Source organism: Ascidia mentula, chromosome 8, assembly GCF_947561715.1.
Source record: "Ascidia mentula chromosome 8, kaAscMent1.1, whole genome shotgun sequence".
Lineage (NCBI taxonomy): Eukaryota > Metazoa > Chordata > Ascidiacea > Phlebobranchia > Ascidiidae > Ascidia > Ascidia mentula.
The window spans coordinates 6,468,071-6,482,468 of record NC_138573.1 but is presented as its reverse complement, the minus strand read 5'-3'; the positions used below and the strand labels follow the sequence as shown (position 1 = coordinate 6,482,468).

At 40.2% G+C, this 14,398-nt stretch overlaps 2 protein-coding genes across 2 annotated transcripts; one reads left to right on the top strand and one right to left on the bottom strand.

The window, feature by feature from the left end:
* Positions 1–243: 243 nt before the first annotated feature.
* On the bottom strand, positions 244–13,920 carry LOC145911021 (short transient receptor potential channel 7-like). The gene is made up of 20 exons (XM_082998254.1): positions 13,863–13,920; positions 12,670–12,887; positions 10,120–10,296; positions 9,408–9,589; positions 9,135–9,297; positions 8,691–8,875; positions 8,070–8,151; positions 7,599–7,763; positions 7,070–7,167; positions 6,537–6,652; positions 4,141–4,280; positions 3,877–4,030; positions 3,407–3,548; positions 2,801–2,929; positions 2,033–2,228; positions 1,412–1,560; positions 1,103–1,205; positions 937–1,005; positions 659–737; positions 244–431 (listed from the first exon to the last, which is right to left on the bottom strand). The coding sequence occupies exons 1-20, from the start codon at positions 13,918–13,920 to the stop codon at positions 244–246; spliced, it is 2,793 nt and encodes a 930-aa protein (XP_082854380.1).
* LOC145910622 (gap junction beta-1 protein-like) lies at positions 4,695–6,250 on the top strand. Its single transcript, XM_082997810.1, has 2 exons — positions 4,695–4,776; positions 5,112–6,250. Exons 1-2 carry the CDS (start codon positions 4,695–4,697, stop codon positions 6,248–6,250), a joined length of 1,221 nt encoding a protein of 406 aa, XP_082853936.1.
* Positions 13,921–14,398: the final 478 nt, after the last annotated feature.

Below are 14,398 nucleotides of genomic sequence, written 5' to 3'. Positions count from 1 at the left end.
GTTCGTGATGGACGTCTGTCTTAAATGTGCAGCCAACCTTGCTTTTTATATATAAACCACTACCTCCACCTAGCGGTTGCGTTTTTTTGTTAAAGAGGCACACAGACCAAGGCTTGTACTTAAAACACTAGGCTATAAATTTTAAAGAAACCACTTTTTGGCTTGACAAATTTATTTCATGCGAAAAATAAAAAAAAAAGATGGTGACGCAACAAACAACAACTGATTGAATGAGTTTTGACGTCATGATAGTTTAGCATCATTATGTGAAGAGCGTCGTTTGATTTCTCTAGGTGGGGTGACCGTTAGAAATTGTTTTCGGTCCTGGAGTAGATTAAGCATCGTTGACATCTTCTCCTCGTAGCGGACACTGCTTCCCAACATTTCGTAACGCAGACTGCTGATGTCATGCTTGATCTCCTGAAGTTCAGCTGTTGGAGAGAAGCGTATGTTAGACATTGCTGTGTAAACGAATGGGTTCAATATAGTGAGATACGAATTAAAGGTTTGAGACAGCACAGTCATGCATAACTAAAACCTCTCTGATACACTTGTAATGTCAAAATGCTGTTTTGTCGTAAACTATTTGCCATTATAAAATATCTTGTTCCGAAGTTAGCGATGCTGAACTTTAATATAAAAAAGTATACAAACCAACCTTCCGTTATTTCGGCATTCCTGCTCTTTTCTACTTGTGCTCGCAAAACGAATCGCTTCACAATCCGACAGATTACAGCCTGAAATAGGGAAAGTAAACTGTTCCTTTTTTCGAACTGTGTCCGCACTGATTTGAGCTTATTTAAAAATGTTATTTATATGGATGAGCAGGGGGGCACGTGACTTGAGCATTACTGCATAGGGGGACCAGCACGAAGCATAAAAGGTTGATAACAATGCTTTAAAGTAATGCCGAAAATCAAGTGCAAAATACATCACCTCGTAAGTCCTGTGAGCCGCGCTGTTCTTTTCCTTCTGACTGGAAGAAAACCTCGAGGTGAAGTCGACCTTTAAGAAATAATAAATGTGTTTCAAACAATCCGTATCTCCAGGAGGTGTCACTTGTAAGTTGCAAGACTTACGAGATTATCCGTAGACAACTTACCTGAGTATGCGCTATTTGCCCAAGATCGAGCATAGGCCGGCCGCTTGTTGGAACAGTCTGACCACAGATATCCATCTCCTGTTTCCGCTTTACAGAGAATTTCCTGTAAAGCAAACACGGATATCGCTAAGGCAAAGGCCACATGGGTTTAACATTTGCTTGGCGGGTGTGTGTGCTTTAACGTCGTTTCACAAATGCCACGACCAGCAACCTATAAAGTGATCTGTCGTTTTTGTCTTTATCATCTTTTTTAAAGCAATATAGGATTATATCGAAATGGAAAAAAAACAATTTATTCGCACAACATACCCAATACAGTCGGCGAGGCATGAACAGATGCCGAAGAATGCCTTTGGAGTGGGCAACAGGTTGTAGGGAACTGGCAGCGTGTTACCTCTATCGAAGTAGGATAACATGAGTTCGGCACGAGCGAACTTCCATTCCACATCTGAGTCGCCCTGTTACAACAGTTATAAACACTTCATTTTATCAAAATTCGTGCTTTCAAATTTGACTCTTTTGGTCACGTGTTAACCTAAAGAGTCGGTCAACATTGCCGTCTTTGACTTGTCGTCACGTAGAAGCAATAAATGGACCAGGCCCCATCAGAGGGTGGTGAAGCGGATGTCCCACAGGGCCAATGAGAGTTTAGCAGGCCCCTTAATATTATTTGTTGCTTTAGCCATGGATTAAAGGCCCCCAACCCCATGACGGGGGGCCAAAAATAAAGGTCTGTTTTACCGTATATGTTTTCAAATTGTCAGAAATTTTTTTGGATTTTCGAAATTTGTTACGTTGCCTTTTGGGATGTGACAGTAACGGTTAGCGGCGTATTGGTGAAACAAGTAAAAAAAGACAACACGGGCTTTGTGTGTGCCAAAGCAACACATCGGAATAACAGGTTTTAATACTGCAATTTCCAAACCCTACCTCCACTTCGGAGTAGGAGCTGTTTATCATGGCGATCAGCATATTGAGCATAACCACCACTGTGACGATGTTGTAAGCCCCGTACAGCTGATAGCCGACGATGCGAGTCAACTGATGGTCGTAGTTTACCTCCACCACGTGGTAATCAGCGAGCCCGAACATTGACCAGAAGAGGGTGATAAAGGTTTCTTCGATCCTGCATTGAAATTGGAAAACATCGATTTGACCTCTGAGCTTTGGGATGTAATTGTAGCCACGGTTATATTGATCTGTGCCGACGGGCGAAAATATGATTACCGAAAGGTATTTCGACATTAAATTATACGATCGATTTTCCATGTGTGATGGTGAGTTATCAGCATGCATTTCCTTGGAACGAGTTTAGTTTAACAAACGAAGGCATTGTATTTATCATTATTCGTATTATTACTGACCGTCGCACATGATTCGTACAGTTTTTTAAATTTGGTCGCATTGCGCATTTTTTTTCGTGATGCAGAGAAAGGTGTTCACGACGCTTACAAATTAAAATAATGCCAATAGTAAAGTCACTGTTTTAAGTCAATTTTCAAAGTCTTTGCAAAAAATCCCATGGATATGTTCGTTTTAGTTTATTTTTAAGTGAAAAACTTTTTAATTATTTTGATAACTGTTGCCATTTCACGCTGTATGATCATACAACCAAATTTTAGGGTAAATTTTGAATTTTTCTCAAATGGTTGTTTCAATTCGTCACGATCAGAGCTTTTTTGTGCGAAGAGAACTCACGTGGTGAACGACTTGTGCTTTTTCGCCCCTGGTGCGTTGTAGTTTGAGTACAAGTTAAAAAGACCCAACATAAAAGATCCGAAAATGATGAAGAAAATACCGCACCACTTTATAATGTCCGTCACTGTCCTGTGAGGAGCAAAACATTCGAGTAAGTTAAAGTAAACTGGAGTATATTATAGATGTTACGAGTCGCAAACAGTGTGAAAATAACTTAAAATCGGAACTTACATTTATTCGAAACACAAAATTAATTTTATATTGTTGTTTGTCTAAAAAAAAAAATTCTTTATACTTTTTACTATGATAATGATATGTTTGAGTAGCCGTTAGTTTTATGAAAAAACACCCTTATAATATGTTATAGTGAACACAGTTTGGAGCCAGTCAAAAGTTTATGACAACATTTGATATTCTTTTCGGGAAATATTGTGTGAAGTTATACTGCCCCGGGCAAAACAGAGATTGCAAAAATGTACTATAACACAAACGACATGCTATATCAAGACACTTAGTGTTGAAATCGCATCAACTATTCCATAGTGACTTGTCATTGTTCAATGCAAACCGATACACTCCAACTATTGACTGAAGAAAAAAACCTACCTGGCAAGAGATATTTGCAGAGGGCCGAATTTCTCATTCACTTCGAGTATGTAACAGATGCGGGAGAAGCTGAGGACCATCCCGTACGAGTACAAAGCCTCGGCCACCAATTGCGGGTCGCTCCAATGCCAGTTCGATCGATCTATTGCCGAGCATATGATTTACTGGATATTTATATCTATGTGCCAACATATAACACTTTAATGTATACCGGAGCATGCAGCGCCGAGCTGCAATGATATGATCCATCGATCATGTTTGTTTAGTTTAACATAACCGATGTAGAAGCATTAGTATACTGCAGTAAAAAACATACTGCAAAAAAGATACGGTATACCATGCCACTTGCGAAAAATGTCAGAACCCTTACCATGCCCTTTACCATACTATAGTTCCTATTACATCTGCTTCCCTATACTTTATGATTCATACATATTTATTGAATTTACATATATCTTTTGTAGAATTACCTTTTCGGGTGTATGCGTAGTACCCGGCCCACGGAGGTATGTTTTGCGTAATAACGTTTCCATACAGGGTCGCGTTACCCGAGCCCGGATCGTATTCCACCACAGTTGCATTTTCGCGAAAATGTTGAAACCACCACGACTGTCCAATCGCCGCCTGAATGACAAATTACTTTTGTTTTCATCTGCTATTTATTGTGATTTACATTTTATTTCTAGCCGTCGCAACAGCAGAACCACGCGAAGATTATATGGTGTATCACGCACTTTACGATATCCGATTGCCCGGCAGCAGAACGACGTGATGAGAATGAGAAGCATGAAGAAATCAACGATGTTCCACAGTTTAAAGATGTACTCTCGCGGTCCTTGTTGCCACAGTTCCTTGATTTCGTTCCAGAGTAACCCTGTGTCAAAGGTCATAAATTAAGTCATCATCATATATATATCCGTATTTTTGCCCCCCTTCTAAATCGCGGCCATAAACACGTAAAATAAAGACAATTCGCAAAATCATGTAAGGATGCACAATTTGTTTTTTTTTAGTTTGAGTGATGTGTTGTGCTTTATTGTTCCTAGCGAAACCCAGAAAAAGTTTGGGTAAAATATTGAGTTCAGCGAACAGCATGACTGTATATTTACACATCGTGACATAACAACGTTTCGTAAATATAGTTGATCCATGGAAAGACATCAACAGTATTCGATGTAAGCAACAGTTCGTGTCAGATCCAAAGAACAGAGCACTGATGGTGACAGTTCCCGCTTTCCGTCTGCTATGAATAATCACTCCAACAGAACATATTTGCATTGAATATACGATGGATCGAAACAATTTCACAGGTGGTCACATTACTGAGCGTTACCTTAATCACAAGTTTCGATACACCTCGAACTGGCTTTGTAACCTATTGTCAATCTATAACCGAAAGAGAAACCGAAAAGAAACAAGATCTATGATCTACGACTAATTATATTACAAAACAGGTATAAAGGTATCGGTGACAAAGATCGGCAAACAGTTTAGCTGATGTGGTGCTCGCCGAATTAGTCCGGCTCAAACTTTTCTAGTCAAATTGTTACGATACAGAAAATTAAAAGTTTAAAACACATGGGGAGGCGAAAATTGAGACCAAGTTGTACTAACTTATGTTTCTCATTCAGAACAAGTACTCGCACTAATCTCTGCAAACTGTGCATTTCATTCAAGTTACTGTATTGAGTGTAAAGTTTGTTAGCGTTGAAACATGTGGGATATTCTGATATCACGTCCGTCGGCATTTACAGCAACGTCTTTGGAAGGCTTTGGTACTTGTTTTTGGTCGTGTTTCGTCTCTTGGTGGTCGTTGCCATAGGTGCGAAAGTGTATGACGACGAGCAGGACAAGTTCTACTGCAGCACCAATGTGGTGGGCTGCACAAATGTTTGCTACAACAAGTTCGCTACCATTTCGCACATGCGTTTCTGGTCGTTCCAGATTCTAGCGCTTGCAACGCCACCGCTCTTTTTCCACTTGTTTGCTTTACGCTCTCGACCGAAAAAGGAGAAATATAAGGAACAGAGGGCGAACGATGTGGAGGAGGGGGGGAGCGAGCGAAACGGGCTTCTGGGTCCAGCACGTGGCAGAAAGAGAACCAAGAGAATAAAGCAGGTGTATGACAATGACGGCGAAGTGCGAGAATTTGCAACGATTCGAAAAACACAGTTTTGGTACATTATCTCAGTTGCGTTCCGACTGGTTATTGAACTTATATTCCTGGTTTGGGCTTACGACTTATTTCGCTATGGTGAATATCCGGGCGTACCAAACGACGGTCGCATCGTCTCTGACGGGCGCAAGGTGTCTTCTCTCTTACATCTTATGTGGATCAGTGTCCCACAAATGTTCCGCTGTGAGGGCGATAACGTTTTTTGGGCGTGTGCTCAACACATGCTGCCAGAGGGAAGCGACGACGGCTATGTACCGTGCTGGGTTTCGCGACCTGGCGAAAAGACGATATTTCTTCGGTACATGAACATTGTCAACTTATTTTGCGCTTTTCTCTGTATCGTTGAGCTGATATATGTGTTCTCGAAGGCAACATGTTGTAAGAAAGGATGCCACAAAACAAAAGCCGAAAGCGGAAACGTATCAAGCAACAACTTCCAACACGAAGAAACGGCAAGACCAACGATAGACGGAGAATTACCCCAAAGAGAAGAGGAACAAGGATCGACTACTCTGGTCGCTCGTGACAACAACTTCCCACACGGAGAAACGGCAAGACCAACAATAGACGAGGAATTACCTCAAAGAGAAAAAGAACAAGGGTCGACTACTCTCGTCGCTCGTGTTAACAGGAATCGAATAATGAGATTTAGAAGTTGTAATGAATGAGCACCATGAAAACAATCGCGATAAATATTTGTAATTTTATGGCGAAAAAATTAAATAGAACGCCCTGAAATACATTTGCATGTGTGTCTGATGTGTTGTGAATTCCATACAAAGCGATGGGAAAGGCAAACGAGTGCTTGTAGCTTAACAGTGGAGGATAGTTCAAAACCATTATCGTAATTGTCGTAAACGCAGTATTATTCAACTTATAGTATCTAAGAATTGTGTGGGTTGTGTGGTCGAAGACCGGAATTTCAACCAGAACATATATGGCCTTACAACTTACCGCATATGTAAATCATTATCAGCATCTCACACCAGTTAAAGGTCGTGTCCCTCCCCGTCGGACTGTGTTTATGAACGAAAAATGAAAAAGCTTCGATGTCGCGCATTCCTTCCATGCTGAGAGAAAAACAATATTGGCCAATCCCAATAATAAATATCCCTCACTACGTTGCTATAGCAAGTATTTAGATGGCACAAACACCATTAATAGCTGTGTTACTTAATTTAATAGTCTGTTCTTCTGGCACAATAAAAACGTAACTTTATTAACCGAGGTTTCGCTGTTGTCCAACAAGACTTCGTTTTCTTGGTGTTGGTTGTGTGCTGTACCAGTATCGTTACCCTGAGGAAGCCATGTTGGATAACAGGCGAAACGTCGGCTAACAAATTTACGTTTTTGTTGTGCCAGAGGAACAGACTATTAAATAATATTAAATAATAATATGCCTGGTAGCAACAGAAACATTATAGCTGTATCACGTTGAGTACAAAACTTCAGGATAAATAATTAGGTTTAATTTGATTTTTAATTACCGGTCCAGGCAATTAACCATCAGGAGCACTACGAATTGTGCGTAGGCGATTCCCTGCATCGCAAACTTGCAGATTGGCGATTGTAACAGTTTTCCGACCTGCAATATCAAATATTTGAAGTTTCAAAAAACTACACCATAAATAATTTATTCCAAAAACGCAGTGCCAAGAACGCTGTTTTTGTGTAATTGTATAGAGTAGTGGCTCCCAACCTGGGGTTCCCAAACACCGTGCGGGCCTGTGTGTTAATTCCAGGAGCCCCCATACAATTATCACAAAATATTTTGAATCAATAAGTGTGACACGCTCAAAGAGCTTTTGCAGAACTTTGTTTTATCAAAGTTTACGAATCTTTTGCTGTTATCCTGTTTTCCTGTTTTTTTGTTTTTTTTAACTTTGGTTTCTGGTCTTTCCTGTTTCTGTTGTTGCATCCACAAACTTTCAATAAAAGAAATGTACGACAGGACAGCATCAACCTGTGTTTCGAACAATATGCGAAAGTACGAAGCAATGGATATATAGTGCTTACCACGCTGCATGGTGCAATCAAGTAGACGATGGAAAGGATCGGCATACACATGCTGGTGGCGAGCGCCAACAACACCTTGTAGAAGATGGAGAGTTGGCGCAGCCAGCTTAAGTCCCTGTTCCATATCCCGATCAGCTTCTGCTGGCAATTAGGATGGGCGACAAACTGCGCAAAGGATTGATTGTTGATTAGTTCACAAACATAAAAACATTTGTCAGTATAAGTTACAACATGCTGACATTGTTTTTTCGTCTGTTCCTTCACATTATCGAAATTTTGTCAAAGATTTGTTTCAAAAATCATTTAAGTATCTTGCGAATCTCATTGCAGTGATAACACTTGACGTCTGAATTGCTTGCCCCGCAAACACACGTAAACCTTTCAAGATATTAGTCCCCACAATTATTGACACTATCTCATCGTCCTCGTGCGGGATAATCCCAAACTCTATTTGTTCAAGTCTGTGCTCACCTTTTTCACCTTGTACTTAATGGCCAGCTTAAGCTGTCGCAGTTTCGGATTAGATTCGGTGTCTCCAGTACAATCGTGGCATCTGTGCGATAAAACATCGATTTGTACAGTGCTTTGCGATAGTAGCATGCTGTAACCGATGACAACCTTGTCACTCATAGTTCGACAAACATTTATTTGTCACATCTTCAGTTTAAAACTAAAACATTTTCATGAAAACCTTAAGAAATCGAACATTACAAATTTAGTTCAAAGCATTTCAAGTTAGTAATTGTCATTGTTATTCTAACAAATCTTACTATGTTGCCAAGCCATAATGTAACAGAAAAGTCTTTTTATCCGGGCATAGAGCACGTATATAAACGATTGTGACGCGTATGGTCTTAGTATAACAATTGAAAGCTGAATTTAAATTGTTTAAATAATTAAAAAATATGTCTTCTTGCCTTCATACTGCAAATTGAAATAAAGTCTTTTGTACTGCTACTTTTGCTGCCAGGCATACTAATTAATCAGAATTGTTCTTCTGGCACTTAAGTTTCTAAGTGTAATAGCAGACGAAACGACGGTTTCAAATAAACACTTTAGAAAAAAGTCTTTTGGTATATCTCTTAACAACACTTTTCCACATACTCGTTTTGCAGCCTCCTTGGAGCGTGTCGTCGCCTGACAGTCCTCCCGTTTTCAGTCATCCCCGACGTATGGTTTCCGTTCAGTATTGCGTTCACTTCATTCGTGTCCCGGCAAAGATCGAGAAGCTTCTCGACAAAATCGTCGCACTGGGCAGCCAACTTTATGTAATCGTTCTGCCCACGTATGAAATATAATGGTTACTTTAGATAGTTTAAATTTTTTTTTTTGTAAAATAACAATTTTAAATTTTTGATCCAATGAGCGAATCTTCAATAATACGTAAATAACAAATGCGTTGTCGACAATCTGACTGTATTCTCCGTGTCTAGGATGTTACGTCAGCAAAAAAAAGGTACAAAAGGAACAATTTTGCCGTTACGGCATTTGTTTGGCTATAGACGTGTGTTGTATTTATTGGCAGGAAAAAAACACCTTAAACTCTTTTTCGACGTTAGCGAGATTGGAAAGTGTGTGGCTGAGTTTCAACGCGTGCAGAGCTGGGTCGGGGAAAGCGAGAGAGAGATAAGCAGGACTTGCAAGTCCCTTGTAGGCGTTCAAGCGCGAGAGACAGTGGCTCAACGAGTCGTGGCTCCGCCTGTTTAAAAAACAAGTCACAAATCATGCCCAAAATGTGTGTTTTTTATTGGAATTTAACATCCGATGACAAAAAACGAAAAACTGTTAGCTTTGCAAAATGAACCTCACCTTGATGTGCAGTCCCTGCATTGACATCGATAATGATGGGGATGCGCGATGCGAGCTCCCCGACGCAAAAGGTCATGCACGATGTCGAACTCTTGACATTGTGCTGCTAAAATGATGGGGGTGATGTCAGGCGAAAACCTCGTGCCGTCGTCGTCATAAGCATAAAAATCCGCGTCCTGGTCCTATTGCATTTAGCAAAGATAGAACATGTTAAAAATAGCTTTTATGCATATAGTACTGAACTGAAGTCTCTTGGTTTGGTACTCTTAAGGAATACATGACTTTGACACCTGATGAAGCGAGAGGTACTCGCGAAAACTAGTGTACTTTTGGAAAGCTGCAGACAGGGTGTGTACACGCACTGTTTCGACCTGTAAGGGTCTCATCAGTGCAGCTGTTAAGTGGCACTGTGCTAGCTTTTACACCAGCAGGCACACTAACCTCCACTTTGAGGTACCTTTCGGTCAACGTCGAAATGCAGGGTACCCTATACTATACCGAACAACAGAGACGTGTACTTTAGAATACAAAAGTCAGTCCTCTTAAATAGTGCCAAACCAAGAGACTTCCAGTTCGTGGACATAAGACTTATCTACTTCAAATTTAATAATTTGATGTATTTAGTATAAATTTATTTAAGAAAGTAACGTTAGTAACATAAACTATATATACAACTATACGCAACATTGAATAAGACACCCTCTTAACTAACCTCGGCCATATTGAACATCCTCTGTTCACAAGGACTCCTCGTCAATCGGTCATCAACTCCGAAAGAAGGATGGTTAAGAATAACCTCAACTATGCGAAGATATCCTCGACTTATAGCAAGCAACAATGCATCTCCAATCCGTGACATCGTCGGCTGCTTGATTAGGATTTCGACCACCTGAACGGCAACAGTCGATAGGTAAAATATTGGACGGAGCAAATGTCACCTAATCGACTGCCACAAGCTCGAGGCTCTTAATAGCGGAACTCTCTTTTACGAAAATATTGTGTGACTTCTCAGTCGATAATTTGAAGCTGAGTATGGTTTTTGTTGGTTTGTATTCTTTTCAATTCAGGTTTCGACAAAAATAACCAAATTGTCCTTGAGTTTTGAACTTTTAAAAAATTAAAATTTTGAAAACATACAGACTCATCCAAGGTAATATATTGGTTCGCGCCCATACAGCATCCATGACTGAACAACATGCTGCACGCCCCATACAAGCGCATTAAACCAACCCGATAAAAAAGCACCAAGATGTGAAACATGGTCGTCACGAGTCCTTGAGTTTCAGGAATCCGAACTGAGCGATAAATAATTAATTTGACGTCCCCAATTAAACGAAAATGTCACAGCTATGGACGTTTCGTACGCGTTAATATACACACTTTTCCGTACCGTACAGAATTTTTTATAAATGTTCGGGTCAGTGCGCATTGAGACATCATCAAATGAGTGACTCCGAGCGACTTTGGACACACACGTGCATCCCCTCGTCGTCCCCGGGGAAATAAAGTCGGGTCAAATTCAAATGTCGGCGGAAGATTGTGGGCTAGGAGAAATGTCTACATGTGTAGGTTCGTGACGTTTGTCAAACCTTGAGGATTTAATATTGGTGGATGAAAGACGAAAGTTAGCCCCACACACTCTTATGTAACTAAAGGTTCAACACTGTAGCTGCCTTTGTGCTAACGGCTTCTCTTTCAGGACACGATTTAGGTCACTCGGTGGCTCTGGCCTGTCGGTGATGCTATTTCCGCGCTCCGCCAAAATGAAATTAGCATTGATTAAACATTTCTTTGCGTCAGCTTGCTTCTCGATCGGTTTGTCATTGAGGTCAGTTGAAGACTAAAGCCCCAAGAAAATCGCTACACTTACCCTATAGCGCTTTAAAGCAAAATGAAACGTGTAACTTGAAAGCGTACAAAACATGTTAACCCAGGGGTGCACAACTCAAACGGTTATGCGTGTTTAGCACTGTTTTGTACTAACTTATATGTAGTTCCGTGCCACACTGTGTTTAACTATGACGATTTTGTATAAATTTTCACATTTCATGTGTGACCAATTTTTAGGCACAGGGATTGTTACACAAAACATACGGTTGACGAAGTACGGCAAAAGATTGCTTTTAATTGTTTTGGAGCTATGACAACAAAAAACTAAGGCCACGCAGTAAAAAATAAGAACACCCCAAATATATGAGGACGTAGTCCGTAAAATAAGGACAAATCTAAAGATTATTATCGGTCAGGGTTTGCATTGCTCATGGAATACATAAAACATCTCTGATGATTCTCCAGCATGGAGAAGGTGCTAAAAAATTTATGAGCAAAATGTCACTTGTTGGTACTTTTAAAAATAGCAATTAAATTTGTTTGGATGTGGAGCTTTAGGGTCGTACCCATATATAGACTTTAGTGTCGCTGCCAACTGTCATCCCAGACTTACGATTTAATCGACGTCGGTGGAAGAGGAACGAGTTGATTATCATAAAACTACCGCTTATTTAAACTCACCGAATCCACATGGTTTAATTAATTCGATGGTGCCTAAGTATAAAGTAACTAAAGGAGGTTTGCTCGGTACATTTGAACCTTTTTACCATCACGCAGGCGGATTAAAGTACATCAAAACAAATGCGAGATACAAGATAACCTTACAAAGTAAATATACTAAAAATTTGGGATTTTTACATTACGGCAACACAAGTGTACGTATAGGCTAGGGTCAGTAAGGAGGATGTGAATGTGCTTTTAAGCTCGGAGACTCTATTCACGATTAAATTAACCGCGACAGAAATTCGATTTTTGGTTTGTGAAATAAAACAAGACAAGCAGAGCAAAAGGGCAGACTATAAATCATCGCAACGGTTTACTTGTTTTCGGCATTTGTATTTGGTGCTAAGAGGTTGGACGCATTAGAACCCGAAATTATCTATACTTTTTTCAATTTATTAGAGATGTTATCCCCCAACCTATTAAGTCTTAGAAAATAAAGAACAACCAACACTCTTTTGAAGAAACTTACATTCGAATACATTATAGATTTACTAGCGTTTCAGTCAAGACATTGTAGTGAACCTAATGAACTTTGCTTTTGCAGTGGGGCGATCGTGCCCTGGCATATTGTATTTCACCCATGAACGCGTTTACATTGCAATCCCGTTGACGTTCGAGTATACTTTTTATGTGTCTACATGTTACACGTTTTGGCAAACAACTTTCTATTTGACCGTCACGAACTTTTACTAATTTAATTTCAACTTACCTCCAAGTGTTCATTCCCACAGGCAAGCTGCAGAGCGTTCTGTCCCATGTAGTCTACACAATTGACGTTGAGGGTTTTAGAATCTTCCACCATGCGTCGTACGGTGGGTATATCGCCATATTCGGCCGCCTCCAGGTAATTTAGCTCCTCATTAGTTGGTTTAAAGGTTGATCCGAATATTGAAGAGCCGCGATTCCCTCGACCACCCGATCGCCTACCTGCAAAATTGGGTCAGGATTAAATTCTAGTTCTTGGGATGTTATAATTACCGATAGATGAAGTGGTTTGACTGCAGTTGTAGTGGAAGAATAATGTGTTCACGCTTGTAGTTACCTTTGGCGCAATATAGTTCGTTGTGTTTTTAAAGCATACGTTGGTATTACACTTCACTTACATTAGCGCTCGTCAATACAAATTCAATGACATTAATTAGCATTTACAATTTTAGCCCACTTCTCACATATCTCGTGATATTTGCGGATAATACTTATTAATTAGCAACGGATTCCAGTTTTTTTAACTACATCCACAAAACTATATGTTCAAATTCGCCAAAAGCAACTTACGGCTTGACATACTTGTCATACTGACAACCTTCACTTTCTAAACTAGCAAACAAACTTGAATTGCCGCTGATACTAGGGATACACTGCCCTTAGCGAAGGTCAAGTTGATGTGTCAGACGACCACCTAATTATCGCCAAGGCCCTTACTCATCCAGTATTGATGAGATTTGACAAAAATGAACAGCATCGACCTCCCGGGACAATTGACATGCTTCTCCACTTCCTGCCAATCAAATCTTTGCAACTGAACAAAGGCGGCTGTCAAGCTCTGTGTTTTCTCTGCTAAGAATCCAGCACTGATTTTTTTTTGTTTTAATTGTGTTTGCTTTTGGGTATGTCCTGAAATATAGTTACAATGTCAACTGGGTCACTGCAGCTTTACCCTAACTTACACCTGCACGCTGCCACTTGGTTTCAAAAGTATTGTATGATTGACAAAACATAACTATTTGTACACCGAACAGCACAAACATATCCCATTGACAAAAACAGCCACTGTCCAGTGTACCTACCATTTCCATACAAAGGCTGCTGTGTTTTTTTGCGCGGCACTCAATTAAACCGCAGAACTTAAAAGTTGGCGTCGCGCAAATCCACAGAGACACACCAGTACAAAAGGATTCATACCTACAGTCGATTTCCGAAACTTGTGCTGCGAGCAAGCTCGCTGAGTGGCTCCTGACATCACCTCACAACTTGCCGCACTCAAAACAACTGGTCTGCCGCAGGAGAGATTGTACTAAACGACTTGGAAGCATTGCGTCACACCGACGCGGTGTCAAGTTCGTTTCAGTCATTGTCGATTCATGGTTGCAGTGCTCACATCACAGAAACCTCAACACTAAAATTATTGATCTACTGGGTAACTAAAACCAATACACTCATACTCAATATTTTTTCCATTCAAAATTACAAGTGCTTGCTGGTCTTTGAAAATTCATCATCGATTATAAGTGACTAAGTCGCATAAGCCATGCGTTTCATTAAGAGTTTGTACGTCCCCATATGAAAAATATTGATCTTATGCGCTTGGTGGAAACGGAACCCTTGATGTTTCACATAATTTACGTAAATATAATCTACTAGTGCTGAAGAAATATATTGTGTTTCACTCCCTGCGACAAAAAGAATCTTTGTTACGTCACAACGCACATACAATTGCT

Bases quoted from the DNA above. Each gene is read 5' to 3' on its own strand.
- LOC145910622 (XM_082997810.1), top strand. From the start codon at position 4,695: ATGGATCGAAACAATTTCACAGGTGGTCACATTACTGAGCGTTACCTT. The intron at 4,777-5,111 runs GTAACCTATTGT...AAAGTTTGTTAG, and splicing joins ATACACCTCGAACTGGCTTT to CGTTGAAACATGTGGGATAT.
- LOC145911021 (XM_082998254.1), bottom strand. From the start codon at position 13,920: ATGTCAGGAGCCACTCAGCGAGCTTGCTCGCAGCACAAGTTTCGGAAA. The intron at 7,168-7,598 runs GTAAGCACTATA...TTGATATTGCAG, and splicing joins TGATTGCACCATGCAGCGTG to GTCGGAAAACTGTTACAATC. The intron at 1,206-1,411 runs GTATGTTGTGCG...TTTGCTTTACAG, and splicing joins TGCCTCGCCGACTGTATTGG to GAAATTCTCTGTAAAGCGGA.